The sequence below is a fragment of the Camelus bactrianus genome, chromosome 6 (genome assembly GCF_048773025.1).
Source record: "Camelus bactrianus isolate YW-2024 breed Bactrian camel chromosome 6, ASM4877302v1, whole genome shotgun sequence".
In the NCBI taxonomy this organism is placed as follows: domain Eukaryota; kingdom Metazoa; phylum Chordata; class Mammalia; order Artiodactyla; family Camelidae; genus Camelus; species Camelus bactrianus.
The window spans coordinates 83,556,714-83,582,869 of record NC_133544.1 but is presented as its reverse complement, the minus strand read 5'-3'; the positions used below and the strand labels follow the sequence as shown (position 1 = coordinate 83,582,869).

General features: G+C 36.5%; 1 protein-coding gene across 1 annotated transcript; it reads left to right on the top strand.

Annotated features, from left to right (window-relative positions):
- The first annotated feature begins 432 nt into the window (after window positions 1-432).
- PYGO1 (pygopus family PHD finger 1) lies at window positions 433-24,211 on the top strand. The gene is made up of 3 exons (XM_074366161.1): window positions 433-703; window positions 15,436-15,521; window positions 16,573-24,211. Exons 1-3 carry the CDS (start codon window positions 655-657, stop codon window positions 17,695-17,697), a joined length of 1,260 nt encoding a protein of 419 aa, XP_074222262.1. The 5' UTR covers window positions 433-654; the 3' UTR covers window positions 17,698-24,211.
- The last annotated feature ends 1,945 nt before the right edge of the window (window positions 24,212-26,156 follow it).

Here is a 26,156-nt window from a genome sequence, read left to right as displayed (position 1 = left end):
GAGGCGGAGCGCGAGGCGGCGGCGGCGGCGGCGGCGGCGGGAGGCGCGGCGGGACGAGGCAGCGGCCCCCGCCCCCCGAAGTCCGTCCCCGCGCGGGGCTGGGGAGCTCGGGGCGGGGAAGCCGCGGGGCCGCGCCACGTCCCTCGCCCGCCCCAGAGCGGGTTTTGCAGGCGGCTCCAGGCTGGGGGCTTTTGTGTCTGCGACTCCGGAGCGGCGAGAGCGCAGACCTCCTCCTCAGAGGGCGCTGTGAGTGCGCCGCCAGGGCCGGCCGCCCGCCTCCCGCCTCCCCTGTCAGCGGCTCCTGAGGCGGCGGCGGCGGCGGCGAAGAAGAAGGAGTGGGAGGCGGCGGCAGCGGCGGCGCACTCGTCCTCCGCACACGCCGGCCCCGGGTGGGGGGCCGCTCCCAGGCCGCGCTCCCGCCGCGGCCGCTGAGCCCAGCCGGTGCCCGCACGCCGCCCGGCCGCCCCGGGGCCTCGTCCTCCTCCCAAACTTTGCAAAGTCGGCCCGCGGCCCCGCCGCCCTCGGCCGCGCCTCGGCTCGGAGGCTCGCCTCGCAGCCGCAGCGGCCCCGCGAGGAGGAGGAGGAGCCGCCGCCGCCGCATCAAAGAGACCGAATTCCCGCGGCCTGGGGGGGAGTCATGCTTTGCGGTCTGTAATGTCAGCAGAACAGGAGAAGGATCCCATTTCGCTGAAGAGAGTTCGAGGTAACCGAGAAGGGCGCCGGATGGCGGGGAGCGGGGTGAGCAGGGCGCGCGGGGGCCGCGTGCCCGGCCGCTGGGAGGCCACTGGGCTCTGTCCGGGCCTAACTCCGCGCCGCCCGCGTCCCGCCTGCGCCCCGGGGCCCGGGCTGCGGTCGGAGGCGCGCGGCCCCGGCGCCCGCCCGCCCCGGAGACCTCCGCGCCGAGCCCTCGCCGCCCCGACTTTGTGTTAGGAGGCACTTGAAGCCTCACTCCGCATCCCTTCATAGCCCGCTCCTCGCCCACCTCACCCCATTCGCCAGACAGGCACAATAGGCAGCCCAGAGGGTGAGAAAGAAACACCCCCTGGCAGAGACCACGGACGATGCCCACCCCCCCGGAAAGTAAGTTGGACCGCGCCGGAGTTGACGCTCTCGAAGAAGGTGCAAGGGGGCCTTCGCGTCTCTCCCAGCCCCCCTTCCCACCCTCAAAAGGCAACAGACAGCTTATTTTCCTTAGGCTTAGGAGGAGAAACTATTCATTCAAAAGGCTTTTCTCTATTGGTTTATGGATAAGAATCAAATCGCCCCAGATCTGTTTTATACACGATCGGTTTGCTTTTTCCTCGCACACTAGTTAAGAATATTCCTGCTGCCAGACTGTCTAAGAAAAATCAGAGGGAACGATGTACCAGACAAAAGAATGCACGTTAAGTTCACAGACACCGAGTGCCGTCTGGAAATTTGGGGAATATCCTCCAGCTCTTGTTTCCAGCTTTTAGTAGGGTTAAGGCTGAAAGTCCCAAAGTTGAAGTCGTACTGTTTGTTCATTAAGCAAATATTTATTGAACAACTACTGTGTGCTAGGCACTGTTCTTGGCACTGGGATACCAGAGTGAACAAAGCAAAAAGACCTTCTTCGCTCTGCAGGAGTGCACACTCTCGTTGGGTAAATAAATGGTAAACAAGCAAATGAAAGGTATAGAATGTCAAATGGTAAACGCTTTGGAGAAAATCAAAGCAGGGAAAACGTGTGGAAGTGTGGAGGTAGTGATTATATATATGCAAGAGGGCTCACCTGAATGATGATATTTGAGCAAAGACCCAACGGGAGCAAAGCCATGAGGGTATGTGTGGGAACAGCAGACTTGGTCAACGGAACAGCAAGTGCAAAGGCCCTGAGTCAGGAATTTGCTTAGTGTGTTCAAGCAACTGCAAAGAAGCTACTGTAACTGACGTGGAGTGAGCAAAGGGAGAGTAGTGTGAGCTGAACTGAAGGGTAGGGTGATTGTGTGTTGGGGGCCTTGTGAGCCATTTAAAAGATTGTGGCTTTCACTCGGAGATAGGGTCTGGATGGTTTTGTGCACAAGAGTGACTGAACTGACTTACATTTGTAACTGACTATTGTGTGCAGAGTAGACTGTAGAGAACAAGGGCTGAAGTCAAGAGGCTAGTTAGGAGGGCATTGTAATAATCCTTTCATCTAAACGGGATAAAGTGCTTTATAAGTAAGTAGTAAGGTAAATTCCCAGTTGACTTAAGTGATGTAGAGATCAAGGACCACAGACATTCGTCTGTGTTTTCGTACCTTGTGAGTAGAAATTAAACCTACAGAACTGGCTTGTGATGCAGTGACAATGTGGTATCCAAATAACATCACTTGAGTATTTCAGTAGAGATTGATTTTCTTAGCCATTTAAGCAAAAACATAATTTAGAACAGAATATTGTTTTTACAGCCTTAATACCAGCACAGTCTTTCATTTTGTGAAAGTTTTCTATTTCAGCTTGCTTTCTGTGTGTGGTTTTAAGTTGCCAAAGGCTTTGAGGAATAGATGTTTCTGAGATAGACTTTGATGAGTTTGCTGTGCTATTTTGCCTATTATTATAAATTACTTTGGAGTTGAAGGAAAAGAAAGTGTTATCAAGATTATACCTTTGAACTCAATTATCAGTCTTAATCATATGTAATTTTAAATAGAATAGATAGCTATTTTTTTGTGTGTCAAGAGCACAGACCCATCTTCATTTTGTTGCAACTGCTGCTTTTAAGTTTGCTGCCTTACCTGTTGGGAGTTGGCTCAGGTGTCAACTCAAGAATATTCTGAGTTAAGTACCAGAATAAAAGACAAAGCACTTCCAGATGAAAGGAGCGTATAGAGTCAAATTGTCTAAATAAAAAGTATTACGATAAAAATGTAAATACATTTATTTCAAAATAAAAAGTAAAAAAAAACTTTTTTTAAAAGGCAAAGCACTTTTTAGAATAGGAAGAGGGTTTTTTTTTGTTTTTTTGGTTTTTTTGGTGGGGGAGGTAATTAGTTTATGTATGTATTTATTCTTAGAAGATGTACTGGAGATTGAACCCAGGACCTCATGAATGCTAAGCATGTGCCTTACCACTTGAACTATACCCCACCCCAAGAGGGGTTTTTATAATAAGTCATTTTGTACTAATTAGAGCATTAATTTTTAAAACATTTAAAAATTATTTTATAATCCATAAAAGGTACCAGAATATCTACATAAGCTCTTCTGAAGCACAGTTCTGCTGAACTTCACCGCCCTGGAGCTTTTAGTTGCAATTTGTATCATCAGACTGCAGGCAGGATGTGATGTTTGCAGAGCATAAACTCTTGAACATCTCAAACTTTCTCATCCACTGATGTATATAGACAGACTTTAATTGTTATGCATTTATTTCATGAATATTATAAAAAATGAAAGTCATCCAACCTCTTGCTTAGGATAAGACTAAGATATATAGATAGATAGGTATACATTATATGTGTGTATCTGTGTAGAGAGAGATCAATATTTTTTTCAATTTAAATGAATTATTAGAAAATAAAGGTGTAACTCAGATACAGCAAACTTATGACAACATGATTGACTAAGGGCTTTACAGTAGTATACTCTGTAGACCAAGAGCATCATACTTCTCTGGGTTGCGTATTAGAAATGTAGGTTCCTGGACCCAAAGAATCAGGAGTTCTGAGAGATTTCTCTACATCTTTGACAAGATCCCCAGGGGTTCCTTATCTCCCTTGACGTTTGAGAACCTCTCCTGGTAGACCTAGATTGCAAAGGTGAGTGGACCACAGGAGGCTGATTTGTGGTTTTCCAAACTTGTCCTGATATTTTAATATTAGATTCAGAATTGCTATTTAGTGGCAAAGTATCTTGCTCCTGTTTCTTATCAGTTACAACCCCAGACCCTCAACCTTTGGACATAAGCCAGATCCATGAGGATAGATAGGTTCAGCATCTTGATTATCTTTTTATTTCTTCCCTAATTGCCTTGCCCACAGTAAATACCAAATGAATAAATGAGGCACTACACGAAGAAACTCATTCGTATCTTTATGCTGCTTTTGAATTGTCATAGCCCCTCACACTACTTTTGATTTATTTGCCCTTTTCCCTTAGAATGTTACCTGTCATCCTTATTCTAACCAACACTCCCAGTATCCAGTTTTCTTAGAACTCTTAGGTATTGATCTGATGACCATACCCATTCGTTTATTCAATAAGCATTTGTTGGGCAGTCGTAGTGCCAGACAGTGGAAATACATTGATTAAGACGACATAACACCTGTCTTCAAGAACTTTTAGTCTAGTCTAGGATACTGACAAATAAGTAATCAGTTACAAACAGCATGATAAGAACTATGATCATCTACAGGAAATAAAGGAGCATATAACCTATCTTTAAGGGAATCAAGGAAGGTCTCCTAGAGGAGAGTCCTAGAAGCAGTGAGAGTTCCTTTGTTTGAAATGATGCAGAAAGAGCAGCAAGGAGGGTGAGGGATGAGAAAAAGGTCTGGGAAGTCAATGATGATTTTGAGAAGGCACTTTTGGAAGAAAACCACATTTCAAAGCTGAATATTAAGTGGTGAAGATGTGATTTAAATGAAGCTTGGTGGTAGAAAGAAAGACATAGTCAATAACTTGGAAAGACAGAATCAAGAGGAAGTTTATATAGGTTCTCTTTATTTTTTCTCCCTTGAAAAAAAAGACTTATTTGTAGACTTACAGAAGAACCTGATATAGTGGGAGAGGGGGAGAAACTGAAAAGGCAACAGAAAGAGAGGCTAACTCATTAATAAAGCATTCAGTACATGTTTTTAAATATCTACTATGTGCTAGGCATTCACTGTTCCGGAAGCCAGGCATGAGACAGATGAGGCTCCTGTTCTCCTAAGTTAGGTTTCTGCATATGAGAGAAGGGGAGTAGCACCAAGGATGCAAAAGAGGAAGTACTCTTAGAGAAAAAAGAGAAAATTAAGGCAGAAAAACAGGAATTTAAAGATGAAGGAAGTTGAAGCATTCATTTCAGATGAAATGCTTTTTTTTTTTGCATAAATGCCACACAATTGTCTGATTTGTTACTAATTTTGCCTGAAGAAATTATGACAGCAAACTTTATGAGTTGTATCAGAAATACGCTGAACACTCTATAGTATTAAGATAATTCCATCTGGACTATGAACAAGTGATAATTCTTGAGTAGAAACAGAGGTTTCACTATTCATGAGGCAAAAGTGATTAAAGACCTATCTGCTTTTAAAAGACTGTGCACCCTCAGGTGAAATGCTTTTAACCAGAGTTAGAAATGACATTGGAGAGGTAAGGATGTATTTTAGAGTGGAATAATAACAAATGTCGCAAAAGTACTAAAAGTAGACTTTACTAAGAAATACAGACTGTCTTGATCAGAGGAGTGTATGGAAGATCTGGATTAAGATTGAAGAGGAAGCATAATTTACATAGTCACAGAATTGAGAAGAGCCAGTGAGAATAAGTCTAAAGGAAAGGATTGGGTTTTTTTTTTTGTTGTTGTTTTGTGTTGTTTTTTAATTAGCACACGTAAGGCTAGGCAGATTGTCAGGAAAGTGAATTTGGTTTTCGACACACTGAATAAATATCCCCCTGGGATGTTCCAGGGTATGCAGCGGATATACATGGCTTGGAACTGAGGCAGGTGGTCTGAGCCAGAAATAGAGATCTGGAAGTTATCTGTAAACATGTGAATACTAATTGATGCCCTGGGAGTAGATGAGCTCACCCAAGAGAGTGAAACGTGAGAAGAGAAAAGCATTGAGAAAAACAACTTTGGGAACACTCACATTTAGGAAATAAAAAGAGACATGAGGACTCTGAAAAACTTGATGTGAAGGAGTAGCCAGAGAGGTGGAGGAGAAAAACATAAGACAGTGGTGTCACAGGTAGGTAAAAAGAAGAGTAAATTTATGAGGGGGAGATAAATGGATTTTGTTTTTAACAAGTTGGATGAAAGGTGTGTATCTGTGAGACGTTCAGCATGCTTAGTCTCCCATATCCCCTAACTTGATGAACATCGTTTATCTAGTGACCCAAACCCATCCCCCATTTACTCAACATTGTTCTGAAGTCCAAGATTATCCTGGATTCTCGGTCTTGTTTTTTTGTTTTGTTTTGTTTTTTAATGGAGATACTGGGGATTGAACCCAGACCTTGTGTATGCTAAGCACATACCTATCTATACCCTCCCGCTTTAGTTTTTGAACCCATCATCTCCTTAGCCTTTCCACAGCCATGGTTTCCATGACCCCCCTTTTTTGTCTTTCTTAACCCATTTCCCACAATGCTACTTACTGCTGGTGATAAATAACTACCATCTTTTGAGTAGATACCAAGCAGTTTGCTAAGTAGTTTAAATGGATCATCTTGCTTAATTCTCTCAATAACCCTCTAAGTTAGATGTTATTATCATTCTAGGTTTACAGTTGAGGAATTGATGCTCAGAGAGGTTAATATGTGGTTAAGTAACATATTCAAGTTTACCCAGCTAGTAAGTGGCAAAGCTAGATCTTAAATTCTAGGGCTCTAAATCTTGGCTACTATGTTCTATTGCCATAGTGCTCCCCAGACACAACTTAGTCATATTACTCTTCCTTGTAAAATTCTTTGGTGGTTCCCCATTGCATTTAGGATAAAAATGCAACCTTTTTCTATTAACCCAGTCCAACCTTCTTGTATTTTCACTTGGCACAGGCCTACCACTTAGTCTTCTATCCTTCATATTCCATGAAGTGCTCGCCCTTGTCTCTCGTGCTCCAGTTCTGAAATACTCACATTTCATCTCTAGATGTTGTCATGATCTCTCTTGCCTTTAAATTTTTCTTTGCACATTCTGTTCCTTCTGCTGGATACAACTTCTTTTTTCCCCAGCTTTGTTAAGATACTCATTCTCAAAGCATCAGCTCTGTTGAAACCTCTCAGCTTGTCTTTGCTGATGCTCCTCCCTCAGTCAAGATTAGATGGGAGTTCCTCATATTCCCTCGACATCCAGTGCTCATCTGTCATCGTATTTATCACATTAAATTTAAGGGTTTCCAAAAAAAGAAAGAAAAAATTATTTCCTCTAAATTTATGGAATCCTTACTGGGAGGAATCATTGCTTTTATTTCTGTGCTTATGGAAGCTCAGCAGATGTTTCTAAAATCTAATTTGATGAATGTTAACAGAAAGGTTTCAGTAACTTCAGGTAATTTAGTTTACTTTCCCCAGAGTTGTGGAGGAGTTACCTCTTGGGAAGATTATACAATTCTCTCTTCCAACACTCTTATTCCAGGCAACTGAAGAGGTCTAAGTCATCTTTACTTTCAGGGTTCGCCATAAGGGATGGTCAGGAGTCTCCTTTCCTATTCCCAGTCTCTGTAGACATGCTAATAGCAATATTGAGAAACAGTGCAGCATTTTGACTCTGCAGCTTGGCTGCCAGGGTTCTTATCCCAGCTCTACTGTTTACTAGCTGTGTGTTTTTTAGCAAGTTACTTAACCTCTCCTCCATCAGTTTCCTCAGCTGCAAAATGAGAATAATAACAGGACTTATTTCATAGCATGGCTTGAAGGATTGGAATGGTTGATTGGAACGGTTGCACTTAAAATGGTGTCTGGTACATTGTAAGTTATCTGCATGTTTTACCTTTAAATTCAGAAATAGAAGCTCTAAAATATACATTCTAAAAGAAAATAAGTAATCTGATCAACATTCACTTTCAGGTATATTTAATCAATTAATCAATCAAATGGCCTACAACATATTCTTTCTTGTTTCAGTTGAGTGTGAATATGAAGTGAACAAAAATGAAGGTTCCTTCACTCTAGGAAGAATATAATGAACAGCAACAAAAAAAAACTGTAAAAGCAGAAACTGCTCAGATCTCACAGTTTAGCTGAAAAAGACAAGTGTAAGCTGTTTACCACATGATTTTTGTGCATATCTGCAGCTTTGTTCTCCATGATTTCTGAAGTAGTCTGTTTAAAAATTTGACTGACTTTGCTAATAAAATAAGTTTATTATTAGAAGTATTATTGTATAGAGTCAGCTTCACACATGGACACTATCCACCTGCCCTCCTAGCTTTACTTTGTGAACAGCCTTAAAGCTCATGCACCTCAGTAATGCAAAGATCATTAGTTTGGAGAGAACACCTGGCACAGGAACCACAAACATTTGAAACCTTAAATCACTGACGTTGAGGGCTTTCTGAATTTGATATTTATGTCATGCCCAAATTGATCCAGATTTGGGGCATCACATAGTGGACACTTTCTGCCTCAATTCTCAAAGGAAATAATGGTTCTTTCTTTTCAATCTCATAAGGCCATTTTGCCAGATGCTTGATGGAATTCATACAATACTCTATTCACATATTAATTCACAATATTTCCATCCCAAGGTAGAGACCAGTATTTCAGAAGTATGTGTTTCAGGTGAAGACACAGCTGTTAGCTAAGATACTCACATCTATAGTAAACAATGGAATAAACTGACATTATATCCCAGACTTCTGTGCTATTGTGAAAAACTAATATTTGAAGGTCCACTGATTGTGTTGACACTGCTGGCTATTAGATGTTTTGATGGGATGTTAAGTACTATAGAAACTGAAATGAAGTGTGCTAATGGTATAGTCTAATCTAAAGGAAAGCAAAATGAGAACTAATATTTGAGTGCTCACTGTGTGCCAGGCAGTGTGTTAGGCACTGTCTTAGTCTGCTTGGGCTGCTGTAACAGAACACCATAGACTGGGTGGCTTTTAAACAATGGATATTTTATTTATTAGAATTCTGGAGGCTAGAAAGTCCAAGATCAAGGTGCTAGCAGATTTGGTGTCTGATGAAGACCTGTTTTGTGGTTCATAGATAGCAGTCTCCTTACTCTGTCCTAACATGTGGAAGGGGAGAGGGAGCACTCCCAGGTCTGTTTTATAAGGGCACTAATTCCCTCATGACCTAATCATCTATTGAAGGCCCGACTTCCTAGTACTATCACATTGAGGGGTTAGGATTTCAACATAGGAATTTTGGGGGAAAACCTGGTTTGTGTCATTTAATCAGCCTAGAATACATACTTATACCAGTACTTACACATATGAGAATACACACTTACTTGGAATAATGATGAAGCAAGTCTGTTTAAAGGAAAATATTAATTATAAACTATTTTTATATTAAAATAATACAGTGACATTACTTACGAGAACAGTTACTATCATAAACCAAACCATTATTGTGAATAAAATGAGTTTTAAAAAGGAAAATTTTAAATATATAAAAGGCACACTGCTATCTAGTGTACTGAGTAATGCTCTCCTCCCTTTTAAGGACTTGGAGCCAAAATAGATTGAGTCTTTTTTTTTTTTTAGATTGAGTCTTTAATAGGAAGAATAAAGGAGTTGTAACTAGATCTAAAAACAAAAAAATACATAAAAGGCCTCAAGTAAATAATCCACTCTTTACAACATAAAAAGTACCTACAAATAGAAAAAATAACTTTATACTTATAAATGGATTTCATATCAAAAAATCATTAATTTGTAGACTCTTTAGATGGGAAAAAATTGCTTCATTTACTAGGTTGGACTCTCTTGTAAGCCTGTAAGGAGAGAAACAACTTCAGCTTCCAGCTCTGGATAAAGGTTAAAGGGTGAAAGGAGAGGTATTATTTTGCTGAATTGAGATTGATTTGCATAATGAGGGGTGATAATATATAGACAGACAGATGAAATTCCATAGCTTTCTTAAGATGGGAGAGGTTTCTTTTTCTATTGTTGACATCACCCTTTCCCACTTCTGTTCCCCTTATGCATGCAGAGGGCACTGGGCAGGTAGGAGTGAAGAGATGAGGTGAAGACATTGAAATATTAACAAAAGGATTAGAGTGGCCATTCTTACAGTAAGCTGTAGAAGTCCCCTTTTTCTTGGTTCTGTGCCCCACCACTCTCAATATCTGGATGAATTGTCGTGGTCTACTTGTAGAGTTGGCAGCAGCAGATATGAAGAGCAGAAAAAGAGAAACTTTGGTACCGAAATTAATTAGGGTAACTTAAATAACTAGCTCTTTAACCACTACTTTCCCCTCCCCAGGATTCTGACCTTGTACTTTTTTTTTAAAGAGTAAGAGTTACAGAAATTCTTGGTAGCGTATATTCTAATTAGCCCTGCTGACCATGAATCTGATCTAACATTACTTATTACATCATGGAGATGACAGAACCACCAGTATTGCAGGTAGAAGCAGGAAGGACCTAGGTAAGGTCAGGAGTCAAAGCCACTGGAAGTGTTATGTAGTTAACCCTTTAGATGAACAATAGGGGGGCAACAGAGACCAGTGAGAACTTCAGGATTTGTTTTATGGAGGGAAATATTAGACTCTTAAGTAAAAAATTAATACCATAAAATTCAATTTTCAAAAAAGAATTTTACATGGTTTTTCTCACAGATTACTTGGAAATAATGAATTTATTTTGTATTCCAAATACAAATGATTTCAAATGTCAGAGTTTTGCCTTACAGTAAGTATAAGCAATTATTATTAAAAGTTTTAGAAGGTAAACAGAGATGGTCAATACTAACCATTATGAGTACATTTTGTCCATCTGTACATTAAAATTACAGAATTTTAATTGTAAAATTATAGTTATCCAGTAGTTTTAACAGTGCTGTGAATGGTAATTTATATATTCTAGATTAGAAGCTTGTTTGTTAATAGTTTTATTTTTAAGAATTACCTTTTTTAATTTATGTTTTTGTTGTAATGAAATAGCCATAACAGATGTTAGGAAAGACAGGACTTTGATATTTGGCCCCTTTGTTTATTTATGTGACCACTTTATTATTTGACTTCGAGACCATTGCTAATTCTTTTCCGTATGAGACTCATCAGAATTTCTAGGTGTTCAGATTCAAGAACAAGACTTCTCTGTATTCAGTATGTTAGCATATACTGTTGTAGAAAACTGCATACAAATTGTTAATATGAACTCATCAGTTCATTTTATATAGGCTACTGAATAGTTATAAATTAATGATAGATTTAGTCATTCCTGAACCATCCAGTTTTGAACAAATGACCTTAAGGGGTTGACTGGATCTTTCTATAAGTTCTTTACTTACAGTTTACTCAGATGGGATTACCACATCAAATTAGAATTAAAAGATAGGATTTCCTTTATTATTTTTTTATTTAAAAAAATTTAATGATCACAACTATATTTTAATTTAATGAAATGTGTATATCTTTCTCTATTTGTGGTTTTTTTAATTGAAGTATAGTTGATTTACAATATTATATTAGTTTCAAGTGTACAACATAGTGATTATTTTTTGTACATAATACTAAGATAAGAGTTCCTTTAGTTTGAACCAGAAGTTTCCATTTTTGCCTTTTGTGGGCCACTGAGGAAGACAGTATATGCATAAGATTTTAGGGAGGCAAAATAGTATCTTAGAAGTAGATAAACCTAGTTTTATCAAGCAACAGAGCAAAAATAGGTAAGTTGGACTTCATCAGAATTAAAAACTTATGTGTGTTAAAGGACATATTTGCAAATCATGTATCTGATAAGATTCTAATATATACTAAGGGTAAAGTATATACTAAGTATAAAGAATTCTTAAAACTTAACAAAAAAGACAAACAGTTTAACTGAAAAAATAGGCATTTGAATAGGCATTTCTTCAAAGAAGATATATAAATGGTCAATAGATACATGAAAAGATGGTTAATATGATTAGTAATTTTGGAAATGCAAATTAAGCACAAGGAGATACCATTTCATGCCCACTAGTGTGGCTATATTAAAACAAATCTGTTTTTTGGGGGGAGAGTGGGATATAATTAGGTTTGTTTGTTTGTTTGTTTGTTTAATGGAGGTACTGGGGATTGAATCCAGGACTTTGTGCCTGCTAAGCAGGCACTTTACCCCTGAGCTATAACCTCCCCTCTCATAGCTGCTTTTGTCTGACCAGGGTTATGACCCCTTTATAATTCCATTTCTTTCTTTCTTTTTTTAAAATGGGGATGATTTTCCTACCTCAGGTTTGTTTATGAAGATTAAGTGAAAGAACATAGATATAGTTAGATATAAACTTTCAAGATAAGATGGTAGAACAAAGCTACTTTACAGAGTCTCTTTTTAAATTTCAAGTCAAATTAACCAAAACGTTTTTCAAAAGTAGCAAAAATGTTCAGCAGCAGCACCAAATGAGAAGTAGCACAGCCCAATAACATAAATCTAGAAGAGAGTGAAATGCGAATCACTGGCTTAGGCTTCTAAAACCTTCTCTGCCCCTTGGAAGCTGTTGACGATGTATGAAGTTTGGAGAATTCTCACTAATAACCCCAAGTCTGGAGAAAAGCCAATTAATTAAATGAGTAGTCTTATCTTCTCACTCCTTTGAATAAGAAAAAAATGAGTGCACAGAGGAAATTTTTGTTTTTCTTTTAAAGACTCTGACAGAAAAGAAGGCTTCAGGGATATCAACTGAATCAGAGGATATGAGGGAATCCCTCCCATGTGAGTGGGTTACTGCACCCCTCAGCTAGGTAGATGTGCATTTAACAAAACTTCAGAATTAAGAGCATGGATGTTTCAAGGAAATGCAACAGGCTAATCTTACTGACATAGGCAAGCATTATAAAGAGAATATTTGTATATCCATGTAAAAAATCCATGTCCATATAAATATAACACTCATATAAAAATTAGTAAATTGGATTTATTCCAAGCTAATCAGGCTGGGTTCAACATTAAAACAATGTAAAGGAAAAACATCATATGGTTATCTAAATAGATGGAGCATATCACTTATGCCAAACAAACAGTCTTAGATATGAATAAGAGGGAGTCAAAGTCGCCCATGTTAAATCAGAGCTTAAAATGTCTGGGCAAAGTTACAAGATAAAAATAAAAGCATGATAACTATGCAGACACACTATAGCAAACTAGTGCGCTAACAAACACAAAGAAAAGAAACAGCATACAGACGATGAAGAACCCATAACCTACGAGACGGAAGGAAATAATCCACATGTACTTCATAAAATAAAACAAGAACTCAAAGGCAAGATGATAATAACACACAATGAGATGAAGGGTAAATTGCAGACCTAAGGAAACAAATTGAGGACTAAACATATATGTAGAACAAATGCATAAATTAGAAATAAGAAGCAGAATAAAGGTAACAATTAAGTTACATAATAGAAAAGCTTTAAATAAACAGATGAAGTGCAGATGAAAAAGACAGAGTAGTCAGAGGATTAACTAATGGATATGGAGCTAAAAATTTCCCTAGCATAATGATAATACCCCTGAAACAGCACTCAACAAATAGAACAGAAAAAGTATTCAAAGATATGAAAAAAGAAAGTTTACCTGAAGCAAAGAATTGAATCTAGAGATTAGAAAATACCCTGCTAAATTTAGGGAGGAAAAAAGTAGAATGAGATGTGATACCATATTATCCTCAACTTTCAAAACAGGAAGTCAGTCTACATAGGATTGAAGAAAGAAAAACCATACCTTCTCCGACTTCGTATTTTTCTTGGTGTTTTTTCTTAGTCTTAGAGAATTCTTTCAAAAATTTCTCTTTTGGTAAAGAAACATTTACTATAGTCTTCCGTTTAACTTAGTCCATTTTCCTTCATTAAATTCTAATAAAGTTAAAATTTATTGCTTTTATTTTAAAAATAGAATCCCATTTTTATAAAGGTATTAGTATCCCTCTTTATATGCAGAAGGAAAAGTAGGTAGGTAAGCTGGAAGTCTGGAATGATGTTAACGGAGTAGTAATGATAGTTTCTGGCTGGTGGGATTGAGATATCTATCAGTCAGGGTCTAGTCAGGACACAGAAACCATAACAGTTATTTTTAACAGAATTCGATATAAAGTACTGTTAACAGATATTAAACCAGCAAAATAATAAACTAAAGTTTTTACAGAGGTATAAACTGGGGGAAACAGCTACCATTCTTGAGGCTGTGGGACACTGGAAAGAGGAATTATTGAAATATATAAATACACAGGAGGGATCCTTTAGAGTTTACACTCAGGTCTCTAAGATGGGGGTGCTGCTTAGGTTATCTTAATGTCTATGGGGTTAGAGGATGGACCCTGTGGGCCTGAGACTCAGACACCCAGTGCTGATGTCTCTGAGGAGGGCACAACAGGGCTGTCTGGTTAATAAGCAGGGTAAATAAAAACAATGTTATTTTGTTCTAGATGGCTAGCCAGAACAGGGAATACCTTTCCACCTGTTAGAAGTCTTCCTCTTCATCCTTCAGTAAGGCTTTTAAAAAGTTTTTATTCATTCTGATCTTGTGCATTTCTTAAATTTATTGCTAGCTATTTTAGTTTAGTTTTGTTTCTGTAAGTGAAAGCTTTTGTTACACTTTATCTTTTAACTGGTTGTAGTTGGTATATATGAAAGCTTTTGATGTTTAAATATTAATTTAACTTCCAGAATCCTCACTAAAATTTTGTTATTGTTTGTCATAGTTTTTCACCTCCATAATATTTAAACTTCTCCTAAATAGCTCTTACAGAAATCTACTTTGCATTTTGTTGTGTATGGGACTATGGCCAGCATGCTGATTTCTCTTCATTGTTCAGAATTCTCTGTAATAAAAATTTTGTTTTTTAAATGGAAAAAATTACACTGACAAAATTTTTAAAACTTCTTAGATTCACAGTCAAGCTTTTTGCTTTTGCCTGATCATACACTATTGAGAAAATCATACTCACATACATTGTTGTATTTTGACAATATCCCTTGAAGAAGTAAAAGGCACATAGCTATGATGCCATAATTCCAGTTCTAGGAATGACTTGTACATGAATGTAAGGACATTTATATGTAGATTTTCATTGCAGAATAGCAAAGGTTTGTAAACCACCGAAATATCCATCAGTAGGGAAGGGACTACTTAATGAATCATGGTACAGTCATACTATGAGATAACTACTCATTCGTACTATACACAATGACATGGAGTGATTTCCAAGTAGGAAAGCAAGGTACAGACCATTGTGCAGGGTATGCGTGCCATCGTTTGTGTACTCCGAAAAGATATTATACTGGGATTTATCTAGATTATCTTTGGACAGATAGACCAGAAGCTACCAACAGTGGTTGCCTCAGGGACGGGGAACCGGATGACTGAAGGTTTGGGAGTGGGATGGAGGCTTAATCACTGGAAGAATAATAAAAAATGCTATGGGAGTAGAGGTGAATTACTGTTTCTGGCTGAGATTATGGGGAAGATTTTTTTGAAGAACAAAGATAATAAAAGCTTAGTATTGCTTTTACCTAGTTAAAAAAAATAGAAAACATATGAATGGGTAGCTATAATAGATATTGCTATGAGAGCTACAAAATTTCCCTTACAAGTAGAAATATTATCTGGATTTATTTATTTATTTTTAGGTGGTGATAGTGGACTGGATGGGTTAGGAGGACCAGGTGTACAACTAGGAAGCCCAGATAAGAAAAAACGCAAGACAAACACACAGGTAAATTGGTATTTTCTTTAATAACAGTTTTTCTTCACTGATATGTTTAGGCTGTTAGGTGAATTTAACTTAGGTCATGGGTTTTGTTTCCTGTCCTCATTCAGAACCTAGTAGTGAATTCTGCAGTGATTGTTTTTTGTTTTTAAGTCTGCAACTAGTGGCTATTATTTGACGTAGGCCTAGGGTGAATATTGTGAGAAGAAAGTATAGGCAGATGAATTAAAATGCTTATTCTTAAATCTAATTTAAAAGGAATTGATGCCTGTAGTTTTACTAAAAGATTTAAAAATATATGGATACAAATTTAACCTGGAGTAATGTTCAGCTATTGCAATAAATCAGTAGGATGTACGTATCATGAAATAGTCGTGGTGAAGGCATCTTTTGTCTGTAACCTGTGGTTGTAATAAACAGTTACAAATACGGACTTTCTTGGTTTTATCCTCTATAAATTTGAAGCACTCTTTTTATTATAAAGACTGAAAATAGGTATGAAGTGTGTACAGATTACTTTATTTAAGTTTCATGTGTTAAACTTGCAGTGTGACTAAAACTGGCCGTTTATTTTTCCATTCTTAGGCCTAGAGCTTAGTATTTTGGGAATACCCTAATAGCTACTCCCAACGTTAAGCTAGGGAAAAAGAATTAGATTCTGTTTATTGTTATTTAATTTTATGGCTGTTTGGAGGTGTAAAAGGTATTTTTAGTTAAAATTTTAAGTGAATGATTCTAGAGTTATAGGTAAGCTTATTAAATGAAAAATTATTATAATGAAGCTTCTTTTGAGGGTTGAATATTTTTAGAGTTTGTAACGATCGATTTGAACTCAAAAGAGCATACCTTATTTCTTTTCCTAAGTGAAAGAAATCTATATTTATCATTAAATATAATTAAATATAAATACTACTTGGAGTTGAAAGGTCAAGTGAATTAAATTTTTGTAACACTTCAAGAGAAATTTAACTAAAGCTAGGCTCCTAAGTGTTAACAGAACCATTTTAATGGCTTATTTGATCAAAAACATGTATTTTACTTTACATTCTCATTTCAGGGGCCTTCTTTTCCTCCGTTGTCTGAGTATGCTCCGCCACCGAATCCAAACTCTGACCATCTAGTAGCTGCTAATCCATTTGATGACAATTATAATACTATTTCCTATAAACCACTACCTTCTTCAAATCCGTATCTTGGCCCTGGGTACCCTGGCTTTGGAGGCTATAGCACATTCAGAATGCCACCACACGTTCCTCCAAGAATGTCTTCCCCATACTGTGGTCCTTACTCACTCAGGAATCAGCCACACCCATTTCCTCAGAATCCTTTGGGCATGGGTTTTAATCGACCTCATGCTTTTAACTTTGGGCCACACGATAATTCAAGTTTTGGAAATCCATCTTATAATAATGCACTAGGTCAGAATGTTAACATGCCTAATCAACATTTTAGACAAAATCCTGCTGAAAACTTCAATCAGATTCCTCCACAGAATGCAAGCCAAGTATCTAACCCTGACTTGGTGTCTAACTTTGTCCCTGGAAATAATTCAAATTTTAGTTCTCCATTAGAATCTAATCATTCCTTTATTCCTCCCCCAAACACTTTTGGTCAAGCAAAAGCACCACCCCCAAAACAAGACTTTAGTCAAGGAGCAACCAAAAACACTAATCAAAATTCCTCTGCTCATCCACCTCACTTAAATATGGATGACACAGTGAATCAGAGTAATATTGAATTAAAAAATGTTAATCGAAACAATGTAGTAAATCAAGAGAACAGCCGCTCAAGTAGCACTGAAGCTACAAACAACAGCCATGCAAATGGGACACAGAATAAGCCACGACAACCTAGAGGTGCTGCAGATACATGCACCACTGAGAAAAGCAATAAATCCTCTCTCCACCCAAGCCGTCATGGCCATTCTTCCTCTGACCCAGTGTATCCTTGTGGAATTTGTACAAATGAAGTGAATGATGATCAGGATGCTATCCTGTGTGAAGCCTCTTGTCAGAAGTGGTTTCATCGGATCTGCACTGGAATGACTGAAACAGCTTATGGCCTCCTAACAGCAGAAGCATCAGCGGTATGGGGCTGTGATACCTGTATGGCTGACAAAGATGTTCAGTTAATGCGCACTAGAGAGACTTTTGGTCCACCTGCAGTGGGCAGTGATGCTTAATCACGGGCATTAACTACAGTGGTTTTTTTCCCCCTGTGTGTTACGGAGGTTCAGTGACACAGGATTTTAGTGTTTCACATTTTTTTCCAATGCACACACAAAAAGATTATTTACCTTTTTGTTTTTATTAATATCCCACTTCATTGCTAGTGCAAACTTTGTGTTGTCCTTGTTTGCTATCTTAAATAAGAATAATGTATATGAGGGTGCATTAGAAAATACTATACAAATAAATGTTAGTTGTTGTTAATAATAAACAAAAAAGCCTCTTGAAGCTTCAAAATAATATATAGCAAATGTAGGCAAGTTTTGACTTCTAAAAGTTAGAATCTTTGAAAAGTTTAACAGTTGACCCTTGAACAACACAGGTTTGAACTACATGGGTCCACTGATCTGTGAATTATTTTCAGTAAACATGTACTATAGTACTATGTGATCCATGGTTAGTTAAACCTGAGGATGGGGAATCATGGATTCAGTGGGCTGACTGTAAAACTGTGGGCAGATTTTTGACCATTGGGGGGTTGGCACCCCTAACAGCTGTGTTGTTCAACGGTCAACTGTGTTTCAGTGCTGAACTTTGGCAATATCAAGTTAAACATTTATTTCAAAAAAAAATTTAAGGATCCATTTAACATATTTTCAGAAAGAATATAGGTAGCTGAAACATGGAAGAAAGCATACATTTTAATGGATGTTTTAAAAAATAATAGAATATGGCACCAAATTCCTCCCATACTAGGGTCCTTGAAGTTAGTGACTTTCATATTTTCAAGTCAGTCTTTCCAGGATATCTGTACAGATATGAGACAGATGTTAACATATAATAGATATTCAATAGGTATTTGTTGATTAACTTGTGGACTGTACCATATTAAATTGCTAATGTTAGATCAGTTGAAAATTGACTATAATTAGTAGAGTTGTCATAAAGTATGTTTTTAGTTGTGCTATTTAGAAATATAAAAGTATTTTGCTCTTCAGTTTTCAGTTTTCTTTGATTATGGAGTTGTTTTGTTACTGTTTTCCAGAGAAATAAATAATACAGTATCCTTAGAAGAATTGTGAATACTTTTCTTAATATCATTTCAAACTGGGACATATGCAAATAAGATAGGTAGAAACATCACTTTGGTCTTAGAGAGCTCTGCTGGCAAAAGAACCACTCAGTGGTGGTTTGAAAAAAATCTTGTTCTGGGGATCTGAATTCAAAAATGAGCCTCAGGGGAATTCAAAATCCATTTTAAGCAAAAATCAATGAAGAGCCAAGGTGAGCACTAACTCACAACAATTCGAGGCCTTGCAATTGACAAAGAGTTTCTGCTGTGACTGGGGAAAGTGTAAAATATGGACTTGCGAGTATTCTCTTGAGAGATGATCAAGAATGGAGACAGTCGGAGGTGCTCGAATTAAGAGTCAAAATAGCAGAAACCCATTTTTGGAGTGGATCATAATCTGTAACCAAAAAAAAGATACTCTATAACAGTTGATAATAATTTATATAAATGATTGGATATTGATGAAGCTCCCAAACTTGAATCATCATTATCATTGTAACCGAAAAAGTTCTGAAGACCATATGGTGATCTGCAAAAGGGATAATTACTACCATTTAAACCTTGGTGAAATGACAGCGGCAGCAATATTGCCAAGAAATTTAAGTTATGCAGGAAAAGTTTGATTAAATGTCCTTTGGTTAATAAACATGAACCCAACACTTTGACATGACAGCACTTGACTTCACATGTCACAAGCCACTGAAGCAAAGTTCACTGAATTGAGCTATTAAATTTTGTGTCTATCGTAGTCACCAGAACTTTGTCTAGTGAATTGCCATCTTTTTCATCATTTGGAGATTTTTCTAAGAAACAACATATTCTCCAGCTGAGAAATAGGAATTAGAGAGTTTGAACAATTTACAGAGCCTAACAAATGATGAATTTTCTAAGAATGAAATATTTAATATCCTATTAGAAGAAAAGTATTAATGCTCATTATGTGTATTTTGATTGAATAAAACTTACTTTTTAAAATGCATTGTTTTAATTTTGACCTACAAAACAGCAATTTCATATGGTACAAGATAATATAAGATTTTCTCCATTTGCCTGTGACTAGTTAGAGATGAGTACAAAATATTTTAAATACAGTTATAAACTATGTGTCTTTATAGTTTTAGGAAATGAAATGATACAAATTCTAATACTAGGTACTCCTTTGTGTGAAAACTTTACCAGCTGAAACAGGTTAAAATGCAGTAGTTTTGGATGATTCTTGACATTTGATGTGTTCAGCAGCATACTCGAAGATCACATTTTGCTTAACATTGTAGCTTTGATTAACATAATTGTCTAAATGTTTAAGGACCTAGTTATGTTGTTTTTGAAATCTTGTGAGTGCTGATTTGTAAGAAATGGTGCACTGACTGCTATATGCCCAGTCCTAGCATCAGATCTTGATGTTTTATGACCGAATACAGTTGGTTAGAGACTGAGTAGAACCTTCCAGTGTCCTCAGGAGTTAACACTTCACGTGGTAGGACTTGAGTTGTGCTCACTGCTAAAGATGAGTGTGCAGTTTCTTAAGCCCTCTACTGCTTACAGTTTTAATAGTTAGTTGTGAAAATGAAATAACCTGTCCCAAGTTAGTCTAAAAATACTTGGCTTATAATGTGATTTGTTCATTTTCCATTTCCAAGTCGTTGCTTTTAAAAACCTAGAAACAAGTGATTTTTTTATTCATGTATTTAGGTCTTCAGAGCACTTTACTTAAGGAAGAAGCTGTAAATATTCAAAAGAAAAACCCATGGTTGATTCTGACAATAGGCAGACTACAGTCATAGCTGATGAATGTTTTCATGTATTTGAATTAATTTTCTTACTAGTTCTGTATTTGTCTCTACATGACACTTAGTCAAAAGTTATCTGGATGCTTTTTGGTAGGGAAAATGATGAGCTATAAGAATGGCCAGATATTTGCCTAATTTGACTCAGAGAAAGCTATTATACAAATTGGTATGGCTTTCTTAAGACAAATGACAAGCTGCCCTAAACATTTAAAAATATTCAGTGAGGGAAAGAAATACACACAGGTGGAATAATCTTCCAGCAGCATTACACCTTTTTTGGGGGGTGTAATCCTTTTCCTTCACTGAAAGGCCTACTCTCACATGCACACATATCAACAAAGAACTGAGCAGGAAATCTTGGGGTTTCTCCTGCATTCTTAAGTTTTGCCAAAGTTCAACATGGCTAACTATCAATAGCTAGGCTCTCCCATCAAGGCTGGGTTACTGATAGACAATTTTTAAGCATCAGTTCCTTTCTCAGACCTTGCTTTGTTCATTTCACTAGAGAATTCCTGGTCCACTTGCTTCAAGATGCTACTGGACTCACTAATACTAAAACAGATTAGCTTGTAAAAGAAAAATAAATTGTTCTTCAGATAGAGTGCTTAGAATTAGACTTGTGATCCGTGTTTTCCTTTTGTGTGAAATATTTTAGAGTACTGCGATTATGATCCTTGTTACCCAAATTAGAAGGTTATGTACATAAAACTGAAGATTTTCTTGTACTAGTGGTTACTCTTCATAGATGAACACAATATAAAGAAATCCGATTTATGTGTGTGTGTGTTTTTAAGACTCCTAACTCTGCCTAGTGGTAGGAAAAAAAAAAAACATTAGCAGGTCACCATGAAATCTGCTGACTATATAATCCAGGTAAAACAAGTATCAGGAGTCTTCTAACATTCTTTCATATTTGTTTGTCTTGAACAAACTGAGTGGTAGTACTTACTGTCCAACGTACTATAGTAATTGTATAATATATATAAGCAACGACTTTTAAAGGGAGCTTGAGAGTTTTTGAATTTCTTTTTTGCAGTGTATAGAAGTTTCATAGGCATGAACATTTGTGCTATTTAAGATTTTTTTAATTAAAAATTTAATTAAAAGCATCCAGATTTCCAAAGTTCATTTGTAAATAATGGTTTAGAACTCTGTACAAGATGATTGGATTCTTAAGGAAGCTCATAAAGCCTTATTTCAACCATCATGTAGTTAGCCAATAGTATCATGCTGAGTGCTCAGTTTTCTTTAAGGAAACACTTAGTGTAGGAAGGAGAAAGAAGCAGAGGTCTTTCCCTTTTTTCTGATTTAATTCAGGAAGGTTAAGTTCTTTGGTGTGAGTGTTTCCCACTTACCCTCTTACCATCCTAAACTTTCCAATGGAATGCTACATAAAACCAACTTGCCTTTTTGCTTCCTGGATGCTCTGTACTTCAAAATTTCATACTGTTCTTCTAATCAGAATTCCCATTTCTGTTGGCTGTGGTTGGCTAGATTTCAAGGGAAAAGTGTTTTCCAGCAAGATTTGAACAAAGACAGTGAAGAAAGTGGGATTAAGTTTCTTTTTTTTTAAAAGACTTTATTTAGAATGAATCTTTAGTACCTAAGATTTCAGACAGTATGACCACTTTTCAGGCACCATGGGAAGCAGTATTTACTGATCAAATTGACTGATACGTTCTTGAGACTACTTTCCAGTTTCCTTTAGATTGTTGAGACTTTTCACAGTTGCTTTTCCTCTACTTCTGAACTCAGAGGTTTCCAAGTTTTAGTAACTTCCCCTTTTCCTCTATTTCATGTAGCTGATAAAGCAGTATAGAAGTCACATCTGTGTGTTTTTCCAGCTCAGTGATGGAAGTTTAGAAGCACCCCTGGAGTAAAGAGGCTAGGGATGGCAGTATCTCCCAAGACAAGATGTGTAGGGCAAATGAAGGGAAGAAAACTTTCCATGAAACCCAATGCATAAGCTTCATCTTTGTCATATTTTGTCAAAATGCATTACTTGTAATTATATTAAAATCTTCTAAATACCTGTACTTTCCTTGTCCTGTAGATGATGTTGCTTGTTAGTCAAAATATCTTTTATAAAAGAAAGTCCTGCTTCTTATCATGATGTATGTGACTTAAATGACTGTTTCATATTAAAACTATTTCTTCCTTATGTACTGCTTACATATACCTCTTTTTGGGATATTAGTTCAGTACTTTTATACAAATCTGAGTGTGTTCCACATTGGTGACATGTATTTTTGCAGTAAATTTTTGTTTTGTTCTTAGAGCATGTCTGAAGTTAACACATGCACTAGTGCTGTGGTCTGTGGCAAAATTACTGTAATTCAAATTGGAACATAAAATGTTTCCAGACTTTGTCCAACATTTATTCCTATGGCAAAGGAAATTACTATGTAATACTAATAATTTCTTATGCTGGTATGTTTAAGCTACTCTATGAAGTATGTGAGACATCAATATTTATGGATTAGTAGAAGGCCTGATGTCTTTGAATTGGGAGAGAGGGGTAAAATTTGGTGTTAGCAATTCATATCACTCATAATACAATAAATACTTCTTAAAAATGTGATGTTTCTCTTACAGTTATCATTTACTAAGGAATTATTCTCTTAATTGACAGTGCAGATAAGGATTTTTTAGCCAATACCATTAAAATTATCTGCTAGAGTTCGAACTTATTCTGATATCTTCCAACCCAAAAAGATACTCACTCCACCAGAACCAAAATAAGTAGTAATGTTAATCTTTATTTATTAAGAAACTACTAAAATACCGTAAAACTCCTCTAATTTACTTAGAATTTGTAACCATTGATACATGGACTTGAATGGTGGTTACTTTGTACTATCTGATGAAAACATTTGTTAATAAAAGTCATAATCAAGATTTTAAAGAAAAAATGTTTAACCTTGAAAAAATTTTCAGCTTTTTAGGGGCATTTATTTCAAAATGCTAGTTTAAAAGCATTCTTTTGTCATTAAACCAAGTACCCAAAAGAATTGTAATAGATAATACTTCAAAGTTGTATATTTGAAATTACATGGCTAACAGGAAAAAAAAAAAAAGAATGATTGTGAGTGCTTAAACTGCATATCTTTTTAAAATACTCAAATTTTTAGACTTTTACCAAGTTAGACTATCCTGAATTAACCAGGTTTTATGATATCAGTGATGTATATTACAAGATAAATGTCTACTGCTGTTATGCTAATGTGTCTCCATACAGCATCATTTTTGGCATGGTTGTTGTGGTGTATTTTGTACATTTGATTGTCAGCTATTGGTAGAATTGAAATAGCAATAAATCTGATTCAGTTCTCAATATTTTTAAAAATGCCAGATACCATACTGTGTCATAATCCCATTATATTTTACTTGAATGCCCAATGTTTTCATGGGCTTCTTGTTTGTATTAAAAATTTAGTTTTACATGTTAGAGATTTTTTTTCTGGTATTTTCAGATACAGTGTTTTAGAACTGGGTCTGTTTCTATTTGAATCATGAAGGTTTAAATGATACATGTACTGCTTTGTGAAAAAATTTGAATAAAGTAGGAAATAACTAGGTTTCCCCCAAATTGTTCATTTTCTTTATGTGGTCAATGTGCAGGTTACTGTTTTTGGAGAAATAAAATTGGCTTGGTGACTGATTGAATATAGTAGATATATTATAGTTTGACTGTCTAAGAGCTTCCAAATGTTAAACCAAAAAATTCTCAATTCTGAATTACTTTTCAATAATTATAATAAGTAGTAGTAAGCCAGTTCTCATTGTTCTTTTTAAAATATTTAACTCTTATAATTTCTTCCTTCATGTCCTTTTTCCTTCTTTCTTAAACACCATACTAGATTTTAAAATTGGGGAGTTTAAGTTATCTCCCACATTTTAGTTTTTTACTCTAGATAAGTAGTGAGACAAGTAGAGGTTCTGTCAAAACAGTCCATGTTATTGTTGGCTATTCTTTTCAGGGATCATGCTGTCATTTGTGCATTGTATAAAGAATGTTATTCATCAGTCTATAGACCTACTACTAGTAGAAATTATGTATGGCAGGCTTTCTTGAAAAATATGTATTGTAAGTTTGTTTCCTATCAGTGTTATGCTTCAGATTCTTTTAAATAAAGCTAGTTTTTAAAGAGAAAAATAACTGTTTTTTAAATGCTTGACTTTCAAGACAAGTAAGTGTGATAATTTTGGCTTTGGGTAGATGTCCCAGGAAACATTAAGCAGGGCTATAGCCTACAGTTTATCAGGAATTTAATTTTATACTGAGGAGCAAACTGGTATTTTTGGGCAGGTCTTGCTATATACAACTTTTTTTTTTTCCTGTGAAGTTTATGCATAATGGTGAGTCCTGAGTTTCCTTAAGAAAATGTGAACATGTCTCTACTTTGATTTTTACAAACTAGGACTTCAGCCTTGTTAATAGAAAATTAATTGGAGAGGAGTTCTACAAACTCAGCAGCTCCATGATCCCTGAAGTAGAGGCACCACTGTAGCAATGTTAAGAACAAACTTACTTGAATGGTAAGATTTACAAAAGACACCTCTGTGATTCTCTTGGCATTCCTCTCATAGTTGCAAAATGGCTACTACTGCTCCATATATCATTTTCTCACAGAACAACATCCAAAAGCAAGCAGGAAAGGAGGCTCAGGTTGTTCTCTTTTTATTAAGGAGGAAGATCTTTCAGAAGCCCTCAGCTGATTTTCCTTTGATTAGTTTAGACCAAACATGATTCATCCTTTGGGGCTAGACTCATCTTTTCTGAAAATATTTCCATCTAATGTGCAAAAAAAAAAAAAAAAACCCAATAGTTCTAACAGCAAGGGGAGAATGTTTTTTGGATAAGCAACCAGTTGCATCTGTCAAAAATTAACAAGCTTGAGCTAACAAAGAACGTGGTACCTATACCGTATAGCACAGGGAGATGTATACAAAATCTTGTGGTAGCTCACGGTAAAAAAGAATGCGACAATGAATATATGTATGTTCATGTATAACTGAAAAGTTGTGCTCTACACTGGAAACTGACAAAACATTGTAAACTGACTATAACTCAAAATAAAATAAAATAAAAACTCATAAAAAAAAGAACCTAGTACCAAATAAATAAGAAATGTGCATTCTTTTCAAACACTCAAGAAACATTTGCAAAATTTTACCACATCCCAAGTTATAAAGGAAATCTCAACACATTTCAAAGAACATTTATCATGCAGACTGTTGTTTGACCTAAAAATAATGGAAAAAAATCATACATTTAGAAAATAAAAGTAAACTCAAGTAACTAATGAAAGTTATGTAACATTTAAACCTAAAGATAACTTAAATATGTATTGAAACTAAGGGCATAGGTTTAGGATACAGAAAGTTGTGAAGAACTTCACCCTCACCCTAATTTAAAAAAAATTAACTCAAATTTTAGGTAAATAATACTAATATAAACATGTTTCAGAGACTATGTATTGAACATAATTTGTCAGTGCCCTCACAATCCATAGTATGTTTTTTTCCTTTAGGGAAACCATTGAACAAATCCTTGTTAAATTTAGAGAATTTAAATAGAAAATCTGACTCTCCTCCATTCTCATTTAGC